At 36.3% G+C, this 23,505-nt stretch overlaps 1 protein-coding gene across 5 annotated transcripts in view; it reads right to left on the bottom strand.

Moving 5' to 3' along the window:
• The window catches only part of trpm3 (transient receptor potential cation channel, subfamily M, member 3), a 250,897-nt gene that overhangs the window by 211,270 nt on the left and 16,122 nt on the right, over positions 1 to 23,505 (bottom strand). For 3 of the 5 annotated variants that reach the window (XM_087253513.1, XM_087253500.1, XM_087253501.1), the window contains exon 1: positions 21,708 to 22,238. The exons of the other annotated variants lie outside the window; for them this stretch is intronic. In XM_087253513.1, the coding sequence (XP_087109639.1) occupies positions 21,708 to 21,884 (177 nt within the window). In that variant the 5' untranslated portion in view covers positions 21,885 to 22,238. Of the gene's footprint in view, positions 1 to 21,707; positions 22,239 to 23,505 lie in introns of those variants that run through there. 5 annotated transcript variants of the gene reach the window in all.

Here is a 23,505-nt window from a genome sequence, read left to right as displayed (position 1 = left end):
TACATGTACATAGCATACTGAAATATTACATTGCAACATTCAAACATTTTTACTCAATGATCAAATACAATATGGTCCCAATTTTAAAAATATTCAGTCATAAATGTAACTAAAATGAAATGAAACAAACAGATAGAAAAAACAAGAAAACTCATATAACAGTTAAAAAGCTTGGGAGTATTATGCATTCAACATTGTTTTAAAAGATGAAGATATATTGAGCATACATAACATTTGTCAGAGAATAACTAGAAATTTCTTATTGAGTTGAGCTTCATGGTCGGGGCTCGTCTGTCATCTCAGCAGGTCACTGAATTCAGCACAACATGTAGTTAAGTTAGGCTTGACTGTGATTGACCTTCCAGCATGCGCAATTAAACTACAGATGATCCAGAACACACTGCCTGATCTTCAATCAGCAAAAGAAGGCAACTTCACACCATCTTTGTCTCGCTTCACTGGTTGCTAGTAGCCGCTTTAGTTGAATTCATGTAGCTGCTCTGACACTTCTATAAAGAACAAGTCACTGCATCCGTAAGACTTCTTCTGAAATTACTGATGCAAGTCATTGCACCTTCACCTCTGCAAGTCAAATCCTCACAAAAAGCAAGAAGAACATTCAAATATAAAAGTCTGCTGAACAGACTGTACTTCATGTCTAAAGGAACATTTCTTGTTAGCTTGAATAGGTCTTCATCATACACTGAGATCTGCAATCTTTTCAGAGCCATCTCTATCAGGTTTCAACTTCAACTTTAAATTTTCACTTTACCATGCAGTGGTACGCAGTGTGCTTCACTCAATGAACTAATACATGTCAGTTTAATACCCAGATTTACAATAAATTAATAATACTTACTAACAGTAATATTTCACCAAAATTACTATGTATAAAACTGCACATATTTAAGAAAATCTGGAATAAATAGCAGCAATTTCCAGCAGACCATCCCATGCATTTAAAACCAAAAGTCTACATTTACAGACTGAACCAGTAGAGGGACCAAGTTTTTGTGAACCTTTTTGTTTTCAGTTTAGTTACAGGTGATGATGATGTGTCTGAGATTTAAAAGGGTACTCTGTAAAACAGACTACTGAAACCTATACATAAAACAGCAAGAAATCAGTAAAGAAATGTTATAAATCAGGCTCAAAAACCACCAAAAAATGTTGGTGGAAAACAAAACCATTAAGCATTAATTATGAGCTTTTACATGGAATAAATTAACTTACTCTCTTTCTAAAGAACAAATTAACTATGCCATTTGTTGCCATTTGCTTTAAGAGATGTGCAGGAAAGCATGTTTTTTTTTTTTTTTTGCTAGCTGAATTTATGATATAAATGTTAAACAGACATTCAGTCTAATAGGAACAAAGTATTTATTTGATTTTGACCTGCTATTTGGAATTGAAAATATGCAAAAATGCAAATGCAAAGGACAAAGAAAAGAAATCAAGCAGGATGTAAAAAAAAAAATCCACAACAACAGATGCAGAGGTTTTGTAGTTTGCAAGCTGGAGATGATTTAACCATGTTTAGTAAGTCACTCTGGATAAGAAGCCTGCTAAATGTCTTGCATATAAATGACTGAAATTTACATTTAAACTATTGAAAGGCAATTTACACTGAATTACATTAAGATTTCTGAAAGCATGGGGCAGCTTTATCCAATTCTTGAACAGAAAGCCCTGAAAAGTAGCATTCACAATGGCAATGTTCCATCAGTACCAACACTGAGCGCATAATTATTATTTTTTTTACAAAACAGCAACAAAAAGGTAAAATTACATCTGAGGAACTGCAGTAGTTAGGTTAATTTGAAATATTTAAAACTAATAGTCGGTTAAGAAGCAGTAGGAAGCTGAGAAGCATTGCTGGTTCATGCTATTTTCTTCTGCTGTGCTTGTGCCAGATCTGATTTGCAGACTGACGAGTGTGAATATGAAACCAATTCCCACCTGCCAGTCAGCAAATGACATTGTATTGCCCACTGTGAAATGGTTCTGAAAAGTATGAATTCATTAAAATCATATTTCATTCCATGTAAAAATGTTGCAGTACAGCAGGTTCTTTTTATGCATATTCAAAACACTATAACTGTGTAATACACTGTGAATGAAAGCAACTACGTGTGCATACGAACGCATGCAGGCAAATTTAACTCCAGGTGTGCTGGGTATTACACAAGCATGTTTTCTATTAGCATGCTTATTTTGTTCAGGAGTATTTGAGTGTGCACTTGGTGTGCATATTTGAATATTTTGAAATATGCATGTGTGTGTGTGTTTACAATGGCCACTGGTGCTCTCCTAAGCCTGTGATGCTGGAAGCAAGAGGATAATAGCAGCTCTGTGGGGCTGTGGAGGAGTCAGGGGATGGGATGAGTCTCCCACTGGGTCTCCTCCCTCTCTCAGGAAGACCTCCACTGGCTGATCTCTCCCTGCCCCATGTGGAGCCATCAAACCCATAGAGCCCAGTGAGCCGCCATCCAAAACCAACCTCAACATGCCAAAACTTGTCACACTTTATTTATACACTAACTATGTTTGCTGGACTTTACCATATACTGTAATGTCGACTCAAAAAGGAACCCAAAAAATGTGTATACTGTATATGTTTAGGATGCAACATATAAGTGCACAGTGTTTGAAACTATTTATTGATCTATAAAAGAGTCAGTGGTTGAAGTTTATTTTTGTAAAAATACCTCAGCATTATAGCCCCAGCCTTGTGCTGTGTTCCCGTCATTTTTTTGACGAGTGCTTCAGCAATCTACAAGCTTACAATGGCGGATTTGTTGCCCGTTTGTTAAAGGAAGGATCAGAAAAGACTACTGATGTATGGCACTTTGTCAGAGCTTGACATGAACTTTACTGTACACAGTTCATGGATCAGTTCCATCCTCCATTTTATGTGAGTAAGTAACTTGAGTGTGCATTTTAAGTGTAAGTAACTTAAGTGTGATTAAAATTGTTGCCTCTTTGTTTTCTCTAGCTTGCAAATTATGTTTTAAATAGTGTTTTGTTACTCGTAACTGATGCACGCCAATTGTACTCTATCTGGTTAACTCTTTATATTCTCATATCACGTCTAAAGCCATGTTGAAAACCCGATGCATGCTGCTTTGTTTATAGATTTAAATGCATTTGTGTGCCCACAATCCACTGCAGCTTGGCGTTGCTATTGTCACCATCAGCTGTTCCTTCACACATGCTGTGGTCAAGTTTCAAAATAGTTCAGCTTTTGCCACTGTGTGAATTAATACTGAATGTGTGTGTGTGTGTGTGTGTGTATATGTGTGTGTGTGTGTGTGTGTGTGTGTGTTACGATCAACAATAGATCAATATGCTGGTGTTTAATTGCATTGCTTTAATGCACTCCTGCATTTGGCTCACATACACTCTGCACTCTGGTTACTTCAACAATGTTGATGAGCTGTGGTGGGCATTTCCCTCTGTCTACGTTGAACGTAGTCGACCAATCACAACAGATTGGGTCATCGGTCCAATCAGCACAGATTAGCATCACGCTAAAGAGAGGGTTTGAGAGCAAATGTTTCGCTGAACAAATCATATGAGAGTCATTGTGACAATAAGGTAAAAATAAACAAATATTATAAGACAATGAAGTGTTTTTTGACCTTGCATGCATATCAACCTGTTGTTGGAGACCCAAAATATGACCTTTCTTAATGCATAATAGGGGGTCTTTTAAGGCGACAGAATGGCTCAGTGATTAGCACTGTCGCCTTACAGCAGTTGGCATTTCTGTGTGGAGTTTGCATGTTCTCCTTGTATTCGCGTGGGTTTCCTCTGGGTGCTCGAGTTTCTAGGTGAGTTGAATAAACTAAATTGTCTTTTCTTTATATTTATTTAACCATAGTTACATCATTTGCATACATACTAACACATTTAAAGATATATATGGCTTTGTGTTCTGTTTTTGCAAGATTTTTTAACATACTTTTATCATACTCTTGTACCAAACCCTCACAGTCGCATGCTTACATTGGTTAGGATTTGTTAAAAGACTTAGTGGACATTATTTAAGATGTCTCTCTGATAAGTAATCAATTCCCTTCTTCATTACGAACAAATAAATGACTAAATCTTTTGAACAAATTAACAAGTTGTAGGAATAAATTATTTGGTGACGCAACTGACCTAGACTGGTGAATAGATCCCAGAGTCAGCCATTATAAATCCCACTGATCATTATCATTAAAAAACAATGTGAGAGAGATATAGGGGTGACGTATTTCATGGAGAAACCAATTAGTCTCTCTGTATCATCAAGAAGCTCTCAAGCCATGGCTTTGCACCTATTTAAATCACCCTAGCAATGCAAATCTATAGACTGCCATAGTAAAAGCCCAGATTGATGTGCTTTTGTTTTATGTCATTGTTTTATTGACGTTCTTGATTTGATTATGTTCTTAATCATCTTTTGTGTTTTAACATGCAATTTAGTTATATTGCTGTAAAGCCCTTTGAACAGCCTCTTGATTGTAGTAAGGTGCTATAAATAAAGCTGATTGATTGATTGATTGATCTTTGAAACATTATGGCAACGAAACATGAGGTTGGGCTCATCTTTAACCTTTGTTGACACTCTTTAACCATGCCCTAACAACAGCTATGGAGCTCCTTAGCAACATGCCCAATAGAATTCCATTCAAAGACACTAAAAGGTAAATCCTTGAATTGAAGCATGACAGGAACATAAGGCCTGAGCCACCATCTGACAATCAAAAACTACCATCACCACTTCCAATTCATGCCCTAGCAACAATTTAACACCCTAGCAACCTACAATAACTGAAGAATGTCTAATTCAAGCAGCCCAGCACCAATTTGCTAGTTTGCTCACACGTCTCCCTAATCACACATACATAATCAACTCATCAGTTAGTCAGTAACGACTCAAAAGATGCATCCAAATGCAGCTTCTATAGTTAGGATTCAAAGGTAGGAAGGCAACCAGGCATTTCTCAATCAGTGATTGTGGCACATCCTTATTTACAGAGATAACTTCATGTTATAGAACAAACAATTTAATAACCTCCAATCCTGTGCCTTCAATTTAGTGATGGCTGAGCTAAGAAAATAAAGGTGGTGTCTGAAAGTTACAGTTGAAAGTTGTTCTTTTTATTTGTCATTGCTTGGTTGGGCAGGAAGGCAGCAGGTCAGGTGTCAAAAAAGTGTTTTTTGACACTGTCACACAGTCATGATCAAGATATGAAGACCACTAATTGGCCACTTTGAATGATACATGACTTTCTGTCCTGTTGGAGCCGATGAGCTGATTAAAAAATGTGGGGAAAAAAACGACTGGTAAAATTATAATTTAAATGTTATGACATTCCTGTCACCGTCATTATGAAAAATCCACTGCTTCACAAATGACTTCACAAATATGCAAATAGATTTCATTTTCTAAAAATGACTTTTCTTGGTAGAAATAAACACTGTAGTTTACAGAGCTTTTAAAGTATAATCAAACACAGATGAATGCAAATGGGCACTTTTGACAGAACCGACTCAATTCTGTTTCAACATTCTTGTCCTTCTTGTAGTCTACTACTAAATTTTACTTTGTTTCCAGTCATGCAGTTCCTTATATTTTAACAACTTTCTTTCATCTTGTCTCCTTTCTTTATATGATGAAATTTATTCTTTGTTCCCGTAATTTCATTTCCTTTCCTCTGCTGTTTTATATTTTTTCCTCTCCTTTTATTTTGTTTCCATTAGTTTAACTCATTAGTTTCTCATTTCATTTCACCTTTTATATCTCATTTGGTTTGTTTTGTCTAATTATTTTTACTTATTCTTACAGTATCATACCTTTTCTTTCCCGCTTCTTGTTTTCATACACTACATTGAAATTGGTTTTGCCTGGGGGTACTTTTTGAAACAATAAATGCAATTTTTCACTGTCATTTGTCCAAATAACTAGCCTAAAAACATCACGTCTATCTGAACACTTCATTTTTAAACTATTTATTCTGTATGCACTACTCAGCTTGTTTTATTTTGAAACAAGTTCCAAATTAACTTAAGCTAGTTAGTGCAACTTAATCAGCAGGCTGGAAATTGGACATCATTAAAAGTTACTAAAGACCAGCAATAGTTAAGATGTTAGGAAGAAAAATCATCAGAAAACTTTGTAAGACTTACTTTAGTCTTAGAAGAAAATGAAACTTTTTTTCTGTCATGCAGTCATCTGCTGAATGTGCCTGCAAAAAGAGCAACTTTCTTTCCTTTAACTATAATTCATTTCATTTTTGCCTCAGACAGGGTAGCAAGTCTCAGATGACACTACAATGACGAACATACATGGCCCGAATCTCACAATGGCATTCTGTCGAGGAAAGCAAAGAGATTTTCAGCCTTTTGGAACCAATTAAAGTCTCAAAGAGCACCTTTAACCTCACACATGAACAAAGGGGGAAAAATATAAAGAATAAAATAAACTGTAAAGTTGCAGTGCAATTAATAAAAACTGCCTCACTGCCAGAGATCTCTCTGATTAGTCTCGATAATTTAAAGCAATTAAATTACAGACCGTCCAATCAGAAGCCCTGAAATCACAGCATCCTGCACAGGTTTTCAGATTAGAGTAGATGCCAGTCAAAGGTGCCGGCATTAAAGGCTCTGTTTTTTAAATGACGATGATGCTTTCTGAGATCAAAACAGCCTTTTCATAAAGAGAAAGTGATAAAAAGAGACATGTAGGATTTAACAGTCCCTAGATGCAATTCAATGAGGTCAAAGACACAACAAACGATACAGACAGACAAAGAGTTTAATGAAACAACAGTGGCAAACAGAAAGGATAGTTTTGCGAGTCTCATCTGAACTGAAAGCAGAAAGGAAAATCCTAAGGATCATATGTGGATGTGTGGGTCTCCACAGGGACAAATGACTAGACACTGGCAGGTCTGAACAAGAAAGAGTGATTTCCACTCATCTTAAATAGATAATGAATTACTGTATGTTTTTTTAATAAATGCAAGAGCACATACATTTAATCTCTTCACAATATAAATATTATGTGCATTTAAAAGCAAAACTTCAAGAGAAACATTTTATGTAAATGTTCCAGCTCCAGAAAAGAGCATTGATTTTAATAAAGAATTAAATGACTGAGTTATTGCTTTGCTTTATACTCATCTTATGCATTGCTCATCTTAACAGGGGGCAGCACAGACGGTTTTCATGTGGCTCTGCGTTGATGATTTAGCACATTTATTGGCTCTTCAACTCTGCAGGGTTTCACACTGAAGCCTGCCCTATTCTTGTATCAATCTCCCTCTGACTGAAATTTTGCAGGACTAATAAGGGCTGTGGCAGGATATGAAGACCACTAATTGGCCACTTTGAATGATACAAGGCTTTCTCTCCTGGTGGAGCAGATGAGCTGATTAAGAAATGTAAAAAAATGACTGGTACAATTATAATTTAAATGTGATGACATTCCTGTCACCGTCATTATGAAAAAATGCACTGCTTCACAAATGACTTCCTAGCAAATATGCAAATAGATTTCATTTTCTAAAAATTACTTTTCTTGGTTAAAAAAACACTGCAGATGTCCAAAATGCACAGACGTTTTCTGTGTTATTTAAATGTGTAAAGATGCAGCAAAAACATCTCCAGACCATCACACTACCACCACCATATTTTACTGTTCATATAATGTTGTTTTTTTGAAACGTGGTGATACTTTTATGCCACACATAATAGGATACATAGCTTTCAAAAATCCAACTTTTGTCTTGTTAGTCCACAAAGTATTGTCCCAAAAGTGTTGAGTATCATCAAGATGTTTTCTGGCAAAACTGAAATAAGCCTTTATGTTCTTTTTGCTCAGAAGTAGTTTTCTTGAAAATCTGCCATGCAATCCACTTTTGCCCAGTCTGTTTCTTATTGTGGAGGTATGAACAATCACCTTAACTGTGGTATTAATCAGACCTGGGTGTAGCTAGAGAATCTGAAGTTAAGTTTTAATAGGGGCAAACACTTTTTCACACAGGGCTGGGTGGATTTGGATTTTGTTTCCCCATAATAAAAACCTATAGGGCGACGTGGTGCAGTAGGTAGTGCTGTCACCTCACAGCAAGAAGGTCACTGGTTCGAGCCTCGGCTGCATCAGTCGTCATTTCTGTGTGGAGTTTGTATGTTCTCCCTGCATTCGCGTGGGTATCATCCAGGTGCTCCTGTTTCCCCCACAGTCCAAAGACATTGTGTATTGTCCAGAAATGGGTTGCAGCTGAAAGGGCATCCACTGCGCAAAATATATGCTGGATAAATTGGCGGTTCATTCCGCTGTGACGACCCCAGATTAATAAAGGGACTAAGCCGAAAAGAAAGTGAATAAATTAATAAATAAAAACCTATCAACATCGATCTACATGACCATATATGGACTATTTAACCTATTACAAATAACCGTACAATGATTAAACACAAGTGCCTGTTACTGACAAAAGTTATCTATATATAAAAGAAATCTTTATGCAAATATAATTATGTACTTAATATAAACCATAAACTATCCATTCTTACTATAAAACTCCATTTTAGAGATTTATGTAACGGTTAACTGCAAGTAAACTGCAGCTCCATAATGTGCATTTAATAGCAACAAACATCAATATCTTGGCACAGTTTACACAATGGATCTATTTTCATAGTATGGCACCCATGATCCCTGAGCCGAGTGCAACTATGCTAACAGAGAGTGAGTGGAGGAAATGCCACACTCGCTTGACATAAATTTTACATTAGTTCCCTGTGCCAAGTGTGTTACCAAGGCAACCTGGCAATTAGTGGCTAATAGGAATAGCGCAATAAAAGCAGCACTGCACTGTATAAATATAATGGTGTTTATTACAGTTCTCTTCCTCCCTTTGACCACTTTAAAAGGGGCATCCACACTGAAATTAATAGATGCATCAAACCTGGGGCACACCAGTCACCGTGAGATGGGAAATGCTAATGTGGAGGGCTGGTTAAGGCAGGCACCGTGTGTTTTGTATTCCTCGCTGAGGCTGATGCTATGAAATGAACTGGATAAAATCTGGGGGCAAACGCTGCCAAGATAAATAAATCTACCAAAAGTACACTGATTAGTTGGTTTGTTGGCTGTTACTGATACACCATCATGTGTTTAGAGACAATCTGCTGTGCCAGTGTGTGGTGGCATAAAGTGGCTGATTTAACAGTAAAAGCGGATCAATTAAGAGAAATAAGAACAACTGTCAGCGTTGAACTGTCCAATTGCATTATATATACACAGTGCATTCGGAAAGTGTTCATAGCACTTCACTTTTTCCACATTTTTTGTGTGTTTTGTTACAGCCTTATTAAAAAATTGATTAAATTAATTTATTTCCTCAAAATTCTACACACAATATCACATAATGAAAATGTAAGATTTTTTTATATTGTTGCAAATTTATCACAAATAAAAAACCTGAAAAAGTCACTTGTAAATAAGTATTCACAGCTTTGTCGTGAAACTCTAAATTGAGGTCAGGTAAATTCTGTTTCCACTGATCATTCTTGAGATGTTTCAGCAGCTTAATTGGAGTTCACCTGTGGTAAATTCAGTTGATTGGACATGATTTGACAAGGCATACACCTGTCTATATAAGGTCCCAGGGTTGACAGTGCATGTCAAAGCACAAACCAAGCATGAAGACAAAGGAATTGTCTGTAGAACTCCGATACATGATTGTCTCAAGGCACAAGGCTGGGGAAGGGTACACAAAGATTTCTGTTGCTCTGAAAGTTTCAGTAAGCACATTGGCCTCCATCATCTGTACGTGGAAGAAGTTTGAAACCACCAGGACTCTTCCTAGAGCTGGCCGGCTATCTAAGCTGAGGGATCGGGGGAGAAGGGCCTTAGTCAGAGAGGTGATCAATAACCCGATTGTCACTCTGTCTGAGCTCCAGCAGTCTTCTGTGGAGAGAGAAGAACCTTACCGACGGACAACCATTTGCGCAGCAATCCACCAATTAGGCCTGTATGGTTGAGTGGCCAGATGGAAGCCACTTCATAGTAAGGAATATTCCAAAAGGCATATAAAGAACTCTCAGTCCATAAGAAACTCTTAGAAAGAAATTCTCTGAGACTAAAATTGAACTCTTTGGAGTGAATGCCAGGCGTTACGTTTGGAGAAAACCAGGCACCACTCATCAACAGGCTAATACCATTTCTACAGTGAAGCATGGTGGTTGCAGCATCATGCTCTGGGGATGTTTTTCAGCAGCAGAAACTGGAACTGGTACAGAGGCATCCTGAATGAAAACCTGCTTCAGAGTGCTCTTGACCTCCGTCTGGGGCGATGGTTCCTTTTCCAGCAGGACAATGACCCACTGCACACCACCAAAATATCAATAGAGCTGCTTCATAACAACTCGGTGAATGTCTTTGAGTGGCCCAGCCAGAGCCCAGACCTAAATCCTATTGAACATCTCTGGAAAGATCTGAAAATGGCTGTACACCGTTGCTTCCTATCCAGCCTGATAGAGCTGGAGAGGTACTGCAAAGAGGAATGGGCAAAATTTCCCAAAGACAGGTGTACCAAGCTTATGGCATCAATTCAAAAAGACTTGAGGCTGTAATTGCTGCCAAAGGTGCATCAACAGTCTTGGCAAAGGCAGTGAATATTTCTGTACATGTGATTTTTCAGTTTTTTTTTTAAATATATTTAACAATTTCAAAAAAATCTTTTTTTACATTCTCATTATCGGGTATTATGTGTAGAATTTTGAGGAAAACGATTAATGTAATCCATTTTGAAATGAGGCTGAAATTAGCCCCCCTGATATATTAGCCCCCCAGATTATTTTTTCCCCAATTTCTGTTTAACGGAGAGAAGATTGTTTCAACACATTTCTAAACATAATAGTTTTAATAACTTATTTCAAATAACTGATTTATTTTATCTTTGCCATGATGACAGTAAATAATATTTGACTAGATATTTTTCAAGACACTTCTATACAGCTTAAAGTGACATTAAAAGGCTCAACTAGGTTAATATTTAATAAACAACATGGGCCTCAGAAGACAATGCCAACACGCAATCAACACGTGGTGGCATTTGAAGACATGAGAAGCGGAGCATACATTCATGACAGTTCTGGAGGTCATTAATAATATAATTACACTAATACTGGAATAGTTAAGGAGTTTTAGAATGAATGATGTTTTACAATGTGCTCTGCCTGCTGGTTTGTCCATTCATGCCCATTTTTTATCATTCCATGATCTCTTATAACAGAATCACACAACTTTTTTTATTGCACATATTGAAATTTGTTTAGTAAAAGTGTTTCCATCATAGTTTATGCACATCTTTTCTCATTGAATGAAAAGTTAATACTACTCAGTTATGCCCATTTTCAAAATCGAAGCGCATTTTGCAATTTCCATCAACCTATTTCTTTGCGCATAAAAAAGGTGGATGGAAATGTAGCTAAAAACAATTTAACTGATGCTTTAAGGTGAAACTGATCTTAAGATGAGTAGCATTTTATGAATAAATTTAATGTTTAAGTTAAATAAATCACAGCTGTGCTTATATACAGACATTTGGCATAGCTACCGTACAGTAAACTCATGTGATTTTGCTCTTCAATATACCTTTTTTCTAAATGTTTTTACCTGAAGTTAAAGCAGAACTCACAATGTAATAACCTTAAACAGCAGGAAGCCGCTGTTTTCAGACTGTAAATTGAAAACGCGTAATCACAGTGTACAGACAGCTGAGGTAAATGCATGTTTTTGTGGGCTGAGATTAAATATGGTCATGTTAAATTATGTGATAAAAGCATATTGTCAAAACTGTGATTATGACTGTGTGTGTTTTTAACTGCAAAAAAAATCATGTTGCGTCTGAGTCCATCCTAGCAACAGGCTTCCTAGGTCCCTGCGGTGACTGGGTTTTGAGAAAAAAGCTTTTATCAGAAATACACACAGGCAGGACTGTGAGCTTATTAATCCGCTGAGAGGAGAGCGGGGTTTTGTTAGGCTTTTTCAGCTGTCAGAGACTCTCCCTCTCCCGAGACCAGCCGGCTTTACCAGAGGGAGGACCTTTCCAATTCACGCCTGTTATTTCATCTAATGCCGAGGGATGGTGATTTGAGACCTAGGCACACAGGTTAGTTGAAAGAGGTATAGTGGGTCATGGAAAGCGGAAAAATGGAATCTTGTGTTGTATAAGACAGAAATAAGCTTTTACAGGATTAAAGGCTGCAGACTCCCTTTTATACAGCTATCCTAAACGTGTAATAAAAAGGGGCTAAAGTGAATCATTGAAAGCTTATTTGGCCAATATGTAAATGGTAAAATACAGTTTCACAGGTGCAGTCACAAGAAATGTTTATGTTAACAATTTTTTTTTGTTTGGGGAAAAATTATTTTATTAACCTTTCTCTGTAATATAAAGTTGTTACATTTTTAAATGTACAAAATTTTTTTGTACATTTTACAGCTAAAAATACAGAAATGTATTTGCTTTTAGAAAATAAGTACACATTCACATTCAATTAGCCACATTTCCTCCATTTCAATGGTCTTGCTTCATTTCAGGGGTATTAAATAGCAAGAAAATATTTTTAATACAATTTTGAAGTAAGCAAGCAATAGCAAGCTAGATTTAAAATCCCAAAGCTCAGGAGACACCAAGCCAACATCAAAGAACCAGCGGCAATGAAAACAAACTGTTTTGTCTCCTTGCATCAGCTGCGTCTAGATCAATAAGCTTTATGTGAACTAGGGATGCACCGATACAGATACCAGTATCGGGTCGATACTTGGTTAAAATATTCATACTCGCAACGATACCACTCAACAGTAATTTACTACATGGATGTGATCTTTTTGGTCTACCTGAGCTCAATGTTTTAATGTATTAATAAGCCTAATGTATTATATATTAATAGCTTAGTCCTTATAAACAATCCCTTTATAAAATACATTAAGGAATCTTTAGGCTACTGATCAATAAACCGAATATGAAATATGACCCTTGGATAATGATTACAGCTAAACAAGCTAGCACTCATTTTATTTATAAACTATAAATAAAAAATAAAACAAATTTTAGGAAATAGAACATTATGTAAAAAAACTAAATACGGACTAAATTAAAGCTTCTAGTCAGAGCTAAACATCTGCAGTCACTGCACGCGTGTTAGTTTGCAGCTTCTGTAAAGATCAGACAGCCTATACAGATGACAATCTCAATAAACATTTCATGTAAATGTATAAATATTTCGATAAGTATTGTTAATGGAATATTTATAACAATATGATTTTGCTTTTGGTTATATGCCGGATTTGAGCTCTTACGCGCGCTCTCTCTTTCTCTCCCCAGCGGCAGTTGACAGGGTGCTACACACTACACAGCACACTGGCAAAATGACAGGTGCTGATCACAACGAGGACCAGTTTTATTTGTTGGCGATTTGCCTTTTGTTTCTTTTTTAAAATGCCTTTTATTTTTAAAATCTTTCAAGTTAATATAGGCTATCGGGTAACATAATCTCCATCAGAGATATTGGAGTTCAATAACATGGTGCGCAGTAAGACTATTGACCAACTTTACACACTTCATAGACTATAGGCCCTCTGGTGTGTTATGAATTGCATTTTTCAAATGACAGCAAGACCTGCTACATTTAGTTTTTATTTTAAAATAAACATTATAACCCAGTATACAGTAAAATATTTTTTTGAAAGGTCGTTAAGCTTAAATAGGCTAAGCATATTTTTATCAATATTAAAACACATTAATACAAACTAGCCCCCCTTTGATTTTTTTTTTTTCGTTTCCATATATTTTTTATCAAATGAAAAATGCAATGAATTGTTTATTTTGGTTTTCATTTTATTAGAATTGATATAATCATTAGGCCACACAACTACTACATAAAATTGGCTCTGATTGTGTTTATACAAATGTCCTACAGATAGACTTTTTGGCTCAAAGACATTTATGCCTGTTAATTTCAGTGCTGTATTTTGATAGATTTCACAATGATCCTAACTACTAGCTAGTACCAGCCTCAGTTATGCAACTTGATTTGTGTGGCCTCTCTGTATCAATGTCTGGATGACAGCAAGGTGGATGACACCTTGAAGACACCTTGACACCTTGAGGTGGATGACACCTCATATTCGATGTGTGGCCGCACGTCGCAGTTACTTTACAGCAATTTTGAAATATTTGCTCATCTAGATTAACTTTTCAGTTGATTAAAAGCCGAAATATAACCAGACAGACGAAGAAACTTTCGGTTTTGGATACTGATGTTTTAACATTAAATGCATAATAATCAAAAAAAAGAGCTGAACTTGGCAAAAAAGTGATTATCTTTGCCGCGATAGTTGCCGCGATAGTTGCTTTGTTACTCTGCAATTAGCTTGTCAGTGCTAAATTACTTTTGTTTTAATAAACAGTAAGATTATTTATTATTAAACATTTTGAGATGATGGTCGCGTTATTTTAAAAATTGGAATAGGCCTATGCGTTGCGTATTTATGGCTATGAATCTTATCTACTCGCGACCCACCTATAGTTAAACATCAAGTATCCAACTTTTTGATTACCTGACTCGCGGATTAACAGCAGGACTCGTGAATATTATAGGGTTGGAAAGATTCACGCATAAAAGGGTTTTATGCGTCCCCAATATGCAATGCCAAGAAAGTGACTCCAAAAGGTAACTTCACTTCACTGCACACACTTTGTGTAATGTGTAAAGTCATGGACGCATGTCAGGATAACTAGACCTTGAAATGTCCTTAATCATTAATAGATAAGGTCTGGATTTGCAGGGTTATCAACAATGTGTGTATATTTTTGGCTTAGAACAGCCTTTTGTTAAAACATTTTTGTATTTATTCTTGCTACATTAAAAAAATGAACAAATACACTTTATTGAAACCAAGTATTGGTATCGCTACTCAGTATCAGCAAGTACACAGATTAAAATACTCGTACTCTTATCAGTTTGTACAAAAATGGTGTCGGTGCATCCCTAATGTGAATACACCAAATGGATGACAGCTGATTAAAAAGCAATGCACGTTCTGCATGTGCATGAGAGGATGTGTCTTTCTATACCCACAGGTGGCAGTAGTCTGTAGTGGTCCCCTATATGGGTTTTTTGAAGGCTAATGTCAATGGCCAATATTTTGTCGACTTAATTGTACTTATAGGGCTCTATTTTGAGAATCCGTGCTCAAAGTCTAAAGCGCAGGGCACAAAAGCATTAAGGGCATGTCAGGATCCACTTTTGCTATTTTAAGGATGGAAAAATTTGCTTTGCGCCGTGGCGTCTGGTCTAAGAGGGTTGAGCTTATTCTCTTAATGAGTTATAGGTGTGTTTTGAGAATAAACCAATCAGAGTCTCATCTCCCATTCCCTTTAAGAGTTGTTGCATCGCACCATGGCGCATTTGCTATTTACATGGCCGACTTTAGAAGTGGAAAAACTGAACACTTTACTAGCTAGAAAACAGTTAAACAGAGCATCTGTAGACCTATAGACCTGCTTTGATCTGGTCTATTGAACAGTCTATTTTAGTTCCTCAAAATAGCAACGCTTCAGCAATGCACCTCAAAATACTGTGCTTTTTTAGACCAGAACACGCATAGGTGCACATTTGAGAGCAAATGCATTTGCTATTTAAACAGAGTAGTGCACCAAGCTGAAACTAGCAAACAACAATTGCGTCGTGGATACTGTCCTAGCCGCGATTAACATCCAAACAGTTCAGTTCCAAGCCTTGGTTAAATGCGTGGGCCAGGCAGAAGAAAGGAAAATTCAGTGTGGAAAATTCAACAGAATCTCTGCAGACTACGGTTACTGATCTTTAAAAAAAAGTAAGCGAAATGTGAGCCATTATTGATAATTGGAGAACTGCATGCGCAGGTGTAATTTGTGTTTATTCGGGCTGCCAGAGGGAACAGAGGGCAGTGATTCTGTTTATTTCTTCGAAAGACGTCTCCATGATTACTTGAAGATCACCATGAAAGCCGGACGGATAAAGCTTGATCATGCTCATCGCTCTTTGACACCAGTACCAGAACCTGCTCAATGGCCCAGACATGCAGCATGTAAATGTGGCACGTATCTGGAGAGGAGCGCAGACGCAGGTCAAAGGATTCTAGTTTTCTACAATTATTCTGCAACGGTGATAAAGAAGCGCAAATAATTATATCTAATTTTAATTTAAATTAAATTAATTTAATTAATTGAAAATGGATTTTAAAAATGTCTAAAGTAAACAAACATACACTGGTTTGAGCATGGACCCACAATTATATCCCTGGTCATTAAGCCAGCACCAGTACATATAAATTTAAAACATACACATAAATGAAAAGATAACTTGTTTTTGTTGATAAAATAGTATTAGTAAAGTGACATGAGCTGTCACATGTGTTTAAAAGTAAGTTGCATGGTATTTCCTTTGCTCTTTATTTATAATAAAGTGATGTAGTGTGCACTGCTGCATAGATGTGCTACAATATGTTGCTTTGCTGTGAGCACAGTAACAGCTGACAGGTTGTGAAAGTTTATTTTTTCCTTTGGTGAGAGGTTTTTTTATTTCATAACACATAATAAATAAATTTGAGCTGTGTTTACCTGGAAAGGTAAGCAGCATACAGTGCATTCATGTTCCCAACTCATAAAAGTGGAAGGCGTTTATAGAAGGTCCTCCACGATGCGTCGCCATAGAAACCGGTCGAGCTTCATCGCTTTCCGAATTTCTCTCATTGATAAAGAACTACTTGCTTGGATGAACATATCTTGTCCTATATAAAATCGTGTTTTTCTCAAGCATATGAGAGAAGCGTCAACAAATGTCTTTCAAAGTCGAGACATGCATGACAATAACACTCAATGTGTCATCTGTGAGTCACTCAGAACAGTTCTGTGACCCACTATTTCAGAAACACTACTTTAAAAGATTCACAATTTTTTCACCAAGTTAATAAATATTTAATAATAAAATAATTAAAAAGTAATTAAACTGTAACCAACAAAGCACCCAATATTCTAGGAAGTTTTTTATTCATTGGGATTTATATTTTTCTCATATAAATACAAGGCATTTTACCAACTTGTTTTTCAACACACAGCGAAATGACATGAATAGGACAGTGGATAAATGCATAAAGCACAGAATAATTTTTAAATCACAAGATTAAAGTTTATCGATCTCACGTCTCCAGTGAAACTAAACTCTGTCAGCATACAACTTGCACTGACAGACCATTACATAGACAACACACAATCATACAGAACACAAATTTACACTTTATAATATCTCACATTGGATCTGTCTAAGTTTACAAGGATTATGAAATGAATTGTTCATAGTTACTCAAAGATTTGTTTAAATGTCAATTTGCTGAATCAGTTAACCACTAGTAGGCTATATACTGTCAATCTACAAAGTGATACCAAAACTAGTGCTGCACACATACAAATCGTAAACAAAGCGTTTGCGTACCTTTTCATAGTACTTCTTGGTCAGCACAAAAGTATTTTTTCTTGTGTAAATTTGTCTGATAATCTGAAATATCCATATAACTTACAATAATGCAAGAAGTGCAATATAATGACAGCTGGCATGTTTGTGTTCTCTCATGACTCATGTCATTTGTTTTTGATTTCCGCACTGCTCCTCCAAAACACACACACATAGCTTTTGGCACAAAATAAAAAACTCCATGTTACTTTTTTGCATTCATTTTAGACTACAAAACACTATTTTTCTGATGGAATAACCCAAATGAACAAATGAAAACACTCGATCAGTCACTCACTGACTTTTCTTCAGCTTATTCTGTTCTTCACCAGAGGTTGCCACAGCAGAATGGGACACAAATTACTCTGACACGTTTTACTGGCAACCAAGCCCCACGACTCAACTAACTTGTAACACCCTATGCTGGGAAACACCCACACGCTTTCCAATTTACACACAATGGCAATTTACATTCTTCATGTTTCTGCAATGGTGGGTAAGCTATTTAGTAACAGAACTAATTCCAATGCTGGCATAAAATATAATTAGTGTTATCCAAGTATTTTAAGAATTAACTGTTTTACAAGAAAGGCAGAAGAAATAGTGAAGTAATTTATTTTAACTTAATTACTGTCATTATTAGAATTGAATAAAAGGTTTAATGGATGATTGTTGTGCTGAAGAAACTTTCAAAAAACATAACATAAATGGTTTCTGTGAAAAATGTATTATCCTAGCTCTAACCTTTATATTGAATATGGGACATTCCGTTAGGGTTAATCAGGACTGTGACCTTGTCATATTAAAAAAAAATCGGTTTGGAGTTGACAGAAAGTGATTAAATCACTATAATTTACAGGTTTTTGATAATTTATGCTAATTCAAAAAGCATATGAACTCTGCTGACATATCTGTAACTGTAGTGAAAAGTCGACTGTAAACATGCAGGGCGATATGTGCTACAGTTGCTATAACAACCAAAGTAAGCCACATCCGCCAGGCTTAAAGCCCTGTGGTGGTAGCACAAAATCAGCCCCCTGAGGTTATAACGGCTCATTCCAAACTGTGATCCGCTCCTTTTTCAGTTGCCCAGCATAATACTGTTTAAGACTGCCTTAACACCAACCAGGCACAATAAGTTTATGGACAACATGAATGTCATAAACTAATCTTTGTAGTTAAACACTATGGGACACATATCTGGTGACTCTAGGGTAGAATAAGTTCAGACAGTGAATGAACAGGGATGCAACTACTGTAAGCCTACTCTTAATCATTCACAAGTTACACTTCTCTCTTAAAACCTAAAGTCCAGAAAAATTTCATCAGGTCTCAAACTGCATGTAGCTTATTGAAGAACATATTGATTGTGAATTTCTATACTTACTGCACTGTACAGTAGTATAACATACTAGCGCATTATCATTCTTAACACCTCCCAATAAGACAAGTCCATTTAAAGAAACAAAGATAGACCAATGACTGTTTCTAAGCTACAGTTGCCAAGGTGTGTGTCCACACATTCTTCTCAGCCTCTTTTGGAACAAGACCATGTTTTAGAACAATTATTCTATTGGAGTATTTGTGTTGGTACAAACATGCTCCTTAATGTTTGTACTTCCACTTAATGTCTGTCCTTCCAAACATTAAAGCAAACTTCCTCCAAGTTGGGATGTAAAAGAATGTAAAACTCATTCTCTTTGACCTGAAACAAACTATGAAAGCACCCGAACAGTAGCAAATAACTGCACAAATTTCAAACATCAAAGTGTAACTCAAGTACGACACATTAATGTGTCCACCTCTATTTTTGGACCATGTGTTTCTTATTTGTCTGTTATTTATTTACCCTGGATCTCCATTAGGCGCCTTACAAAAAGGCTCTTATTAAATTTGTTGAAATGGCTTACACCTCAACGTCAAAGTCTCCGAAACAATGAATTTTGTCAGTTTATTTTAAAAAAAAAAGTGCTTTAAAGTTGATGAAGGTGTGAATCACAAACAATCCATATGATACACAAAGCAGAGTCGTTTCTATAGCAACATGACCACAAATATCTCACCTCCTCCCACTTAAAGACAATACTGTTATTATTAATGTAGTATTTCACAAGAGAGTTCAGACATGAAGCACATAGTAAATACTTACTGTATGGGTATATAATACATATATTGCTCAAATGCAAATACAATGTAGACGAACATAACCTTGCTATATGGGACATGGATATACGCTAATATATGATCATCTTTAAACTAATTGTTTTTACAGACAAACATCAAGATTAATGTTTTGTACATCAGATGAAGGTTTTGTTGAAGTTGCAAGAATGATGTAATTCTGCAATAATAGAGCAACTTCAATAATAGAGCCGATAGAAAAATTTTGGACAATATTTTTTCTCTTATCACATTATTGTGTATCAATTCTTACATTGGTATACTGAACAATAAATGGTGATGTGACGTGTGAAATTCACTTAAAGGGATAGGTTCTGTCATAATTTACTCACTCTTTACTTATTTCAAACCTTTAAGGGTTTCTTTCTTCTGTTGAACACAAAAGAAGATATTCTGAAGAATGCTGAAAGCCTGTAACCACTGACATCCATGGTAGGAAAACAAATACTATGGAAGTCAATTGTTACAGGTTTCCAGCTTTCTTCAAAATTTCTTCTTTTGTATTTAACAAAAGAAAGAAATACCAAAAGGCTTGAAATAAGTATAATGAGTAAATTATGACAGAACCTATCACTTTATGTGAATTTCACATCATATCATCATTTATTGTACAGTATAACAATTTATGAATTGATACACATTAATATGATGGAAGAAAAAAATACTGTCAGTTATTTTTGTATCGGCTCAATCTCTATTATTGCATCATTCTTGAAATTTCATCAAAACCTTTATCCCGACAAATTGATAATAGTACCTTTATAGCAAATATGCCTATTTTTTTCATCAAAAAAATTAAATAAATAAACCAAATAACAAAAAAAAATCTATTAATTTTAAAATAAAAATGTATGTACAAGACCAGTAAATGTTTTTATATGTGTTAAATCAGCAAATTTATAATCCTGTATGATACAGTAAGTCACTTTGCTCTGTAACTCAAAATTAAACACATTTTTAGATATGTCGTCACCTTTGAGTTATAAGGTTCTATTTGACATTTTTGTCAAAATTGAGTAATTGACATATTCTTATTAAATGACAACTTATTTACATTATGGGATGATTTTTATAAGTTTTTTACATTTTAAGATTTTTTATTTTAAAAAACAAACGTCACACACATACTGTCTGCTATATGGAATGCTAAAACTTTGAAGCTCAATATCTCAAAATCATTCAGAATGCAGATAGAACCTTTTAATTCCAAGGTAACCATATATATGGGGTATATTTTTTGTGTATATTATATCTCAAAATGTAAATGTCCTCAAAGGATTAACTCACATTTCATAAAATACAAAATCTATCCCTCTAGCTAAGTAATTCAAACTTTGCAACTGGATTTGGCAAAAAAGTAGTCAAAGAATCAGTCCTCTGGGTGACAGATGGTTTAGAGCGTGCTTCAGGGCAAGCTCTTGTGCTTAGCAACAACTGACCCACTGAGCTTTCCCTCATTCTGTGCTAATCAACTGTTATTGACTCCAAATCAGCATAAACTACAGATGAAGTTTTCTTGCTGGAATTGCTATATGCCTGAAAACCAAAAAATGATTTCCCCAATGTAGCACATGGAGTTTTCTATGGCCTGAAGTAACAAATCATTTCACATCAGACAACATTAATAAAGCTTCCAAACTGGCACACGTTTTTTTGGAGAACACCTCATTGTGATACACATCTAGGCAACAATAGCTTCACCCATCTTTTTTTTTTTTTGCTGATGCTTTTCTTTGTATCTGCAAGCATCATCCTAAAAACTTTCCACTCACATACTCTGAGGCGGAAGGGGACCTTTAGATTCCCACCTGCTTAAGCCAGACTCTTTCCTGCACCCCTCTCTCTATCTCTGTGTGATCCCATGCCTTCATTCTCTGCTCTTCCTCTTTTTCACATTTTGTCCCTCCCTGTGCTCCCACCCTCCGTTCTCTAAATTCAAGAAAGTAGAGTGTTCTTCCACTTCTTACCGCAGCTTGCTGGGAGGCCAGTCCTGACCTCTTGGTAGACCCCTGTCTGGAGCTCAGTCTCTTCCAAGATTCGGAGAAGCGCCCTCTGGTGGAGGGGCGTCCAGGCCCCTGTGCCTCCTCCCTCGTGGAGCTCACCTTGAAGCCTTCTCTCCTCCCCTCCCATTTTCTTTTTGTCATAACTTATAAGATTTTCTTGACGACACTGGTATGAAAAACCACGGAAACGAGCAGCCCTAAACTATGATGATTCTTCTTCTAAAACTCTCCGCAAGTTGTCAGGTCATCTCTTTCCTGAGCTTTTCTTGAATAGAGACACAAAAGAAGTGGTGGGAGTTTGGCTTCTACACTGTTGCATGTGGTCCCGCTGCTTCAGTTAATCTACAATCCGTTGAAAGATGCAGAAGGAGAAAGACTCAAGAAAAAAAATCATACGTAGCCAGTACAGCCCCGCCTGCAAGGTTTCTCTCCGGTCTCAGCCTCCTGATGTCTTCAAACTGAGCGGGCAAAGGCAAAGCAAGTCACTCTGGAACTGAGCTCTCATCCTCACGCTCTCTCCCCACCCTCATTCACACTCCCTCCTTTGCTCCCTCCCTCTTTGCCTGTTACATCTCTCTCTCTCATCTGCTTCACTACCAGAGTTCACAGCTCACGTGTCGCCCACTCTCGACGTACGCTGTTGTGGAGATTAAAGAGTTATTCAGAACAAAAGCTGAAGGTTTCTACAGGTCTCTTACTCCCCTGTGGACACACACTGGTTTTAATCGACAGAAGAATGCGCTCTCTGGTGCAGTACAAAATGCTAAGAACTTTTAATACATCTAACATGAAATGTGAATCACCAAGATCTGCACATCTTGAGACCTTTTTTTGTTACCACTGACATGTGACCCCTAGTTAATTAATACCTTACCAACTACTTTGTGATATTTGATACTAAAGAGTCAGAGACTTGATGTTCTTCACTTGAAAACATCTCTGCACTGTCATGTGTACAACCAGGGGAAAACAGACCTACTTTACATATATAGAAATTGAGGAACATCCTCCTACTGATCTGATAAAAGCCTAATTTCCACTGCGTGGACAAGAGTATGGTGTGATTTAAAAAGGAAAGCCTGGGTATAACTGGTGTATGCTGGAAAAATAGCAATCAGATGCAGTCAATAGTCATGGTAAATGGTAGAAAATTGCAATCGGTGGAGGATGCACGATTGATGATTCTCTGACAGGTAATCAATGTTTTGAAGTGAGTCTCTCTCCACCCTTTAGCTATTGGTCTATACCCAGTATAAACAAGCAAATCAAGGCAATCCAATTTATCAATGTATCTGCACAAAATTGTAGCAATATTGTACTATTATAGCACAGTGATACACACTAATAATCGAAGACAAACTGATTCATGATAAAAACAACCTGACAATCAATGGATCCTATTTACATCTAGAATATTGTATATTGTGTTTTGTAAGTCCCACCCACTCATAGTTGCCAAGGTTACCACAAGAAAACACTAGTCCAGCAAAGCTGCTGGTTCATTATCATTCCAGTTTACATCAACGCCTAACCTATAAAAAAAATGTGAAACATATACCAAAGCAGCAATTATAGCACATACTGTCAGAGCTTTATTATTAATTGGTCAAGCTAAAAAATAAAAATACTTAGTTTTAAGACAATTAGAATTCTAGCAATAAAATTGAACAGGATTGTTTTTGTAAAATGAGACTTACAATATTATATTAGAGGTGAAGTTTCTAGTGATGGCTTTTGGATATTTCAGTGGACTTTGTCTTAT

This window comes from Danio rerio, chromosome 5, assembly GCF_052040795.2.
Source record: "Danio rerio strain M-AB ecotype USA chromosome 5, GRCz13ab, whole genome shotgun sequence".
NCBI lineage: Eukaryota > Metazoa > Chordata > Actinopteri > Cypriniformes > Danionidae > Danio > Danio rerio.
The sequence above is the reverse complement of the archived record's forward strand: the minus strand, read 5'-3'. Positions and strand labels throughout refer to the sequence as shown.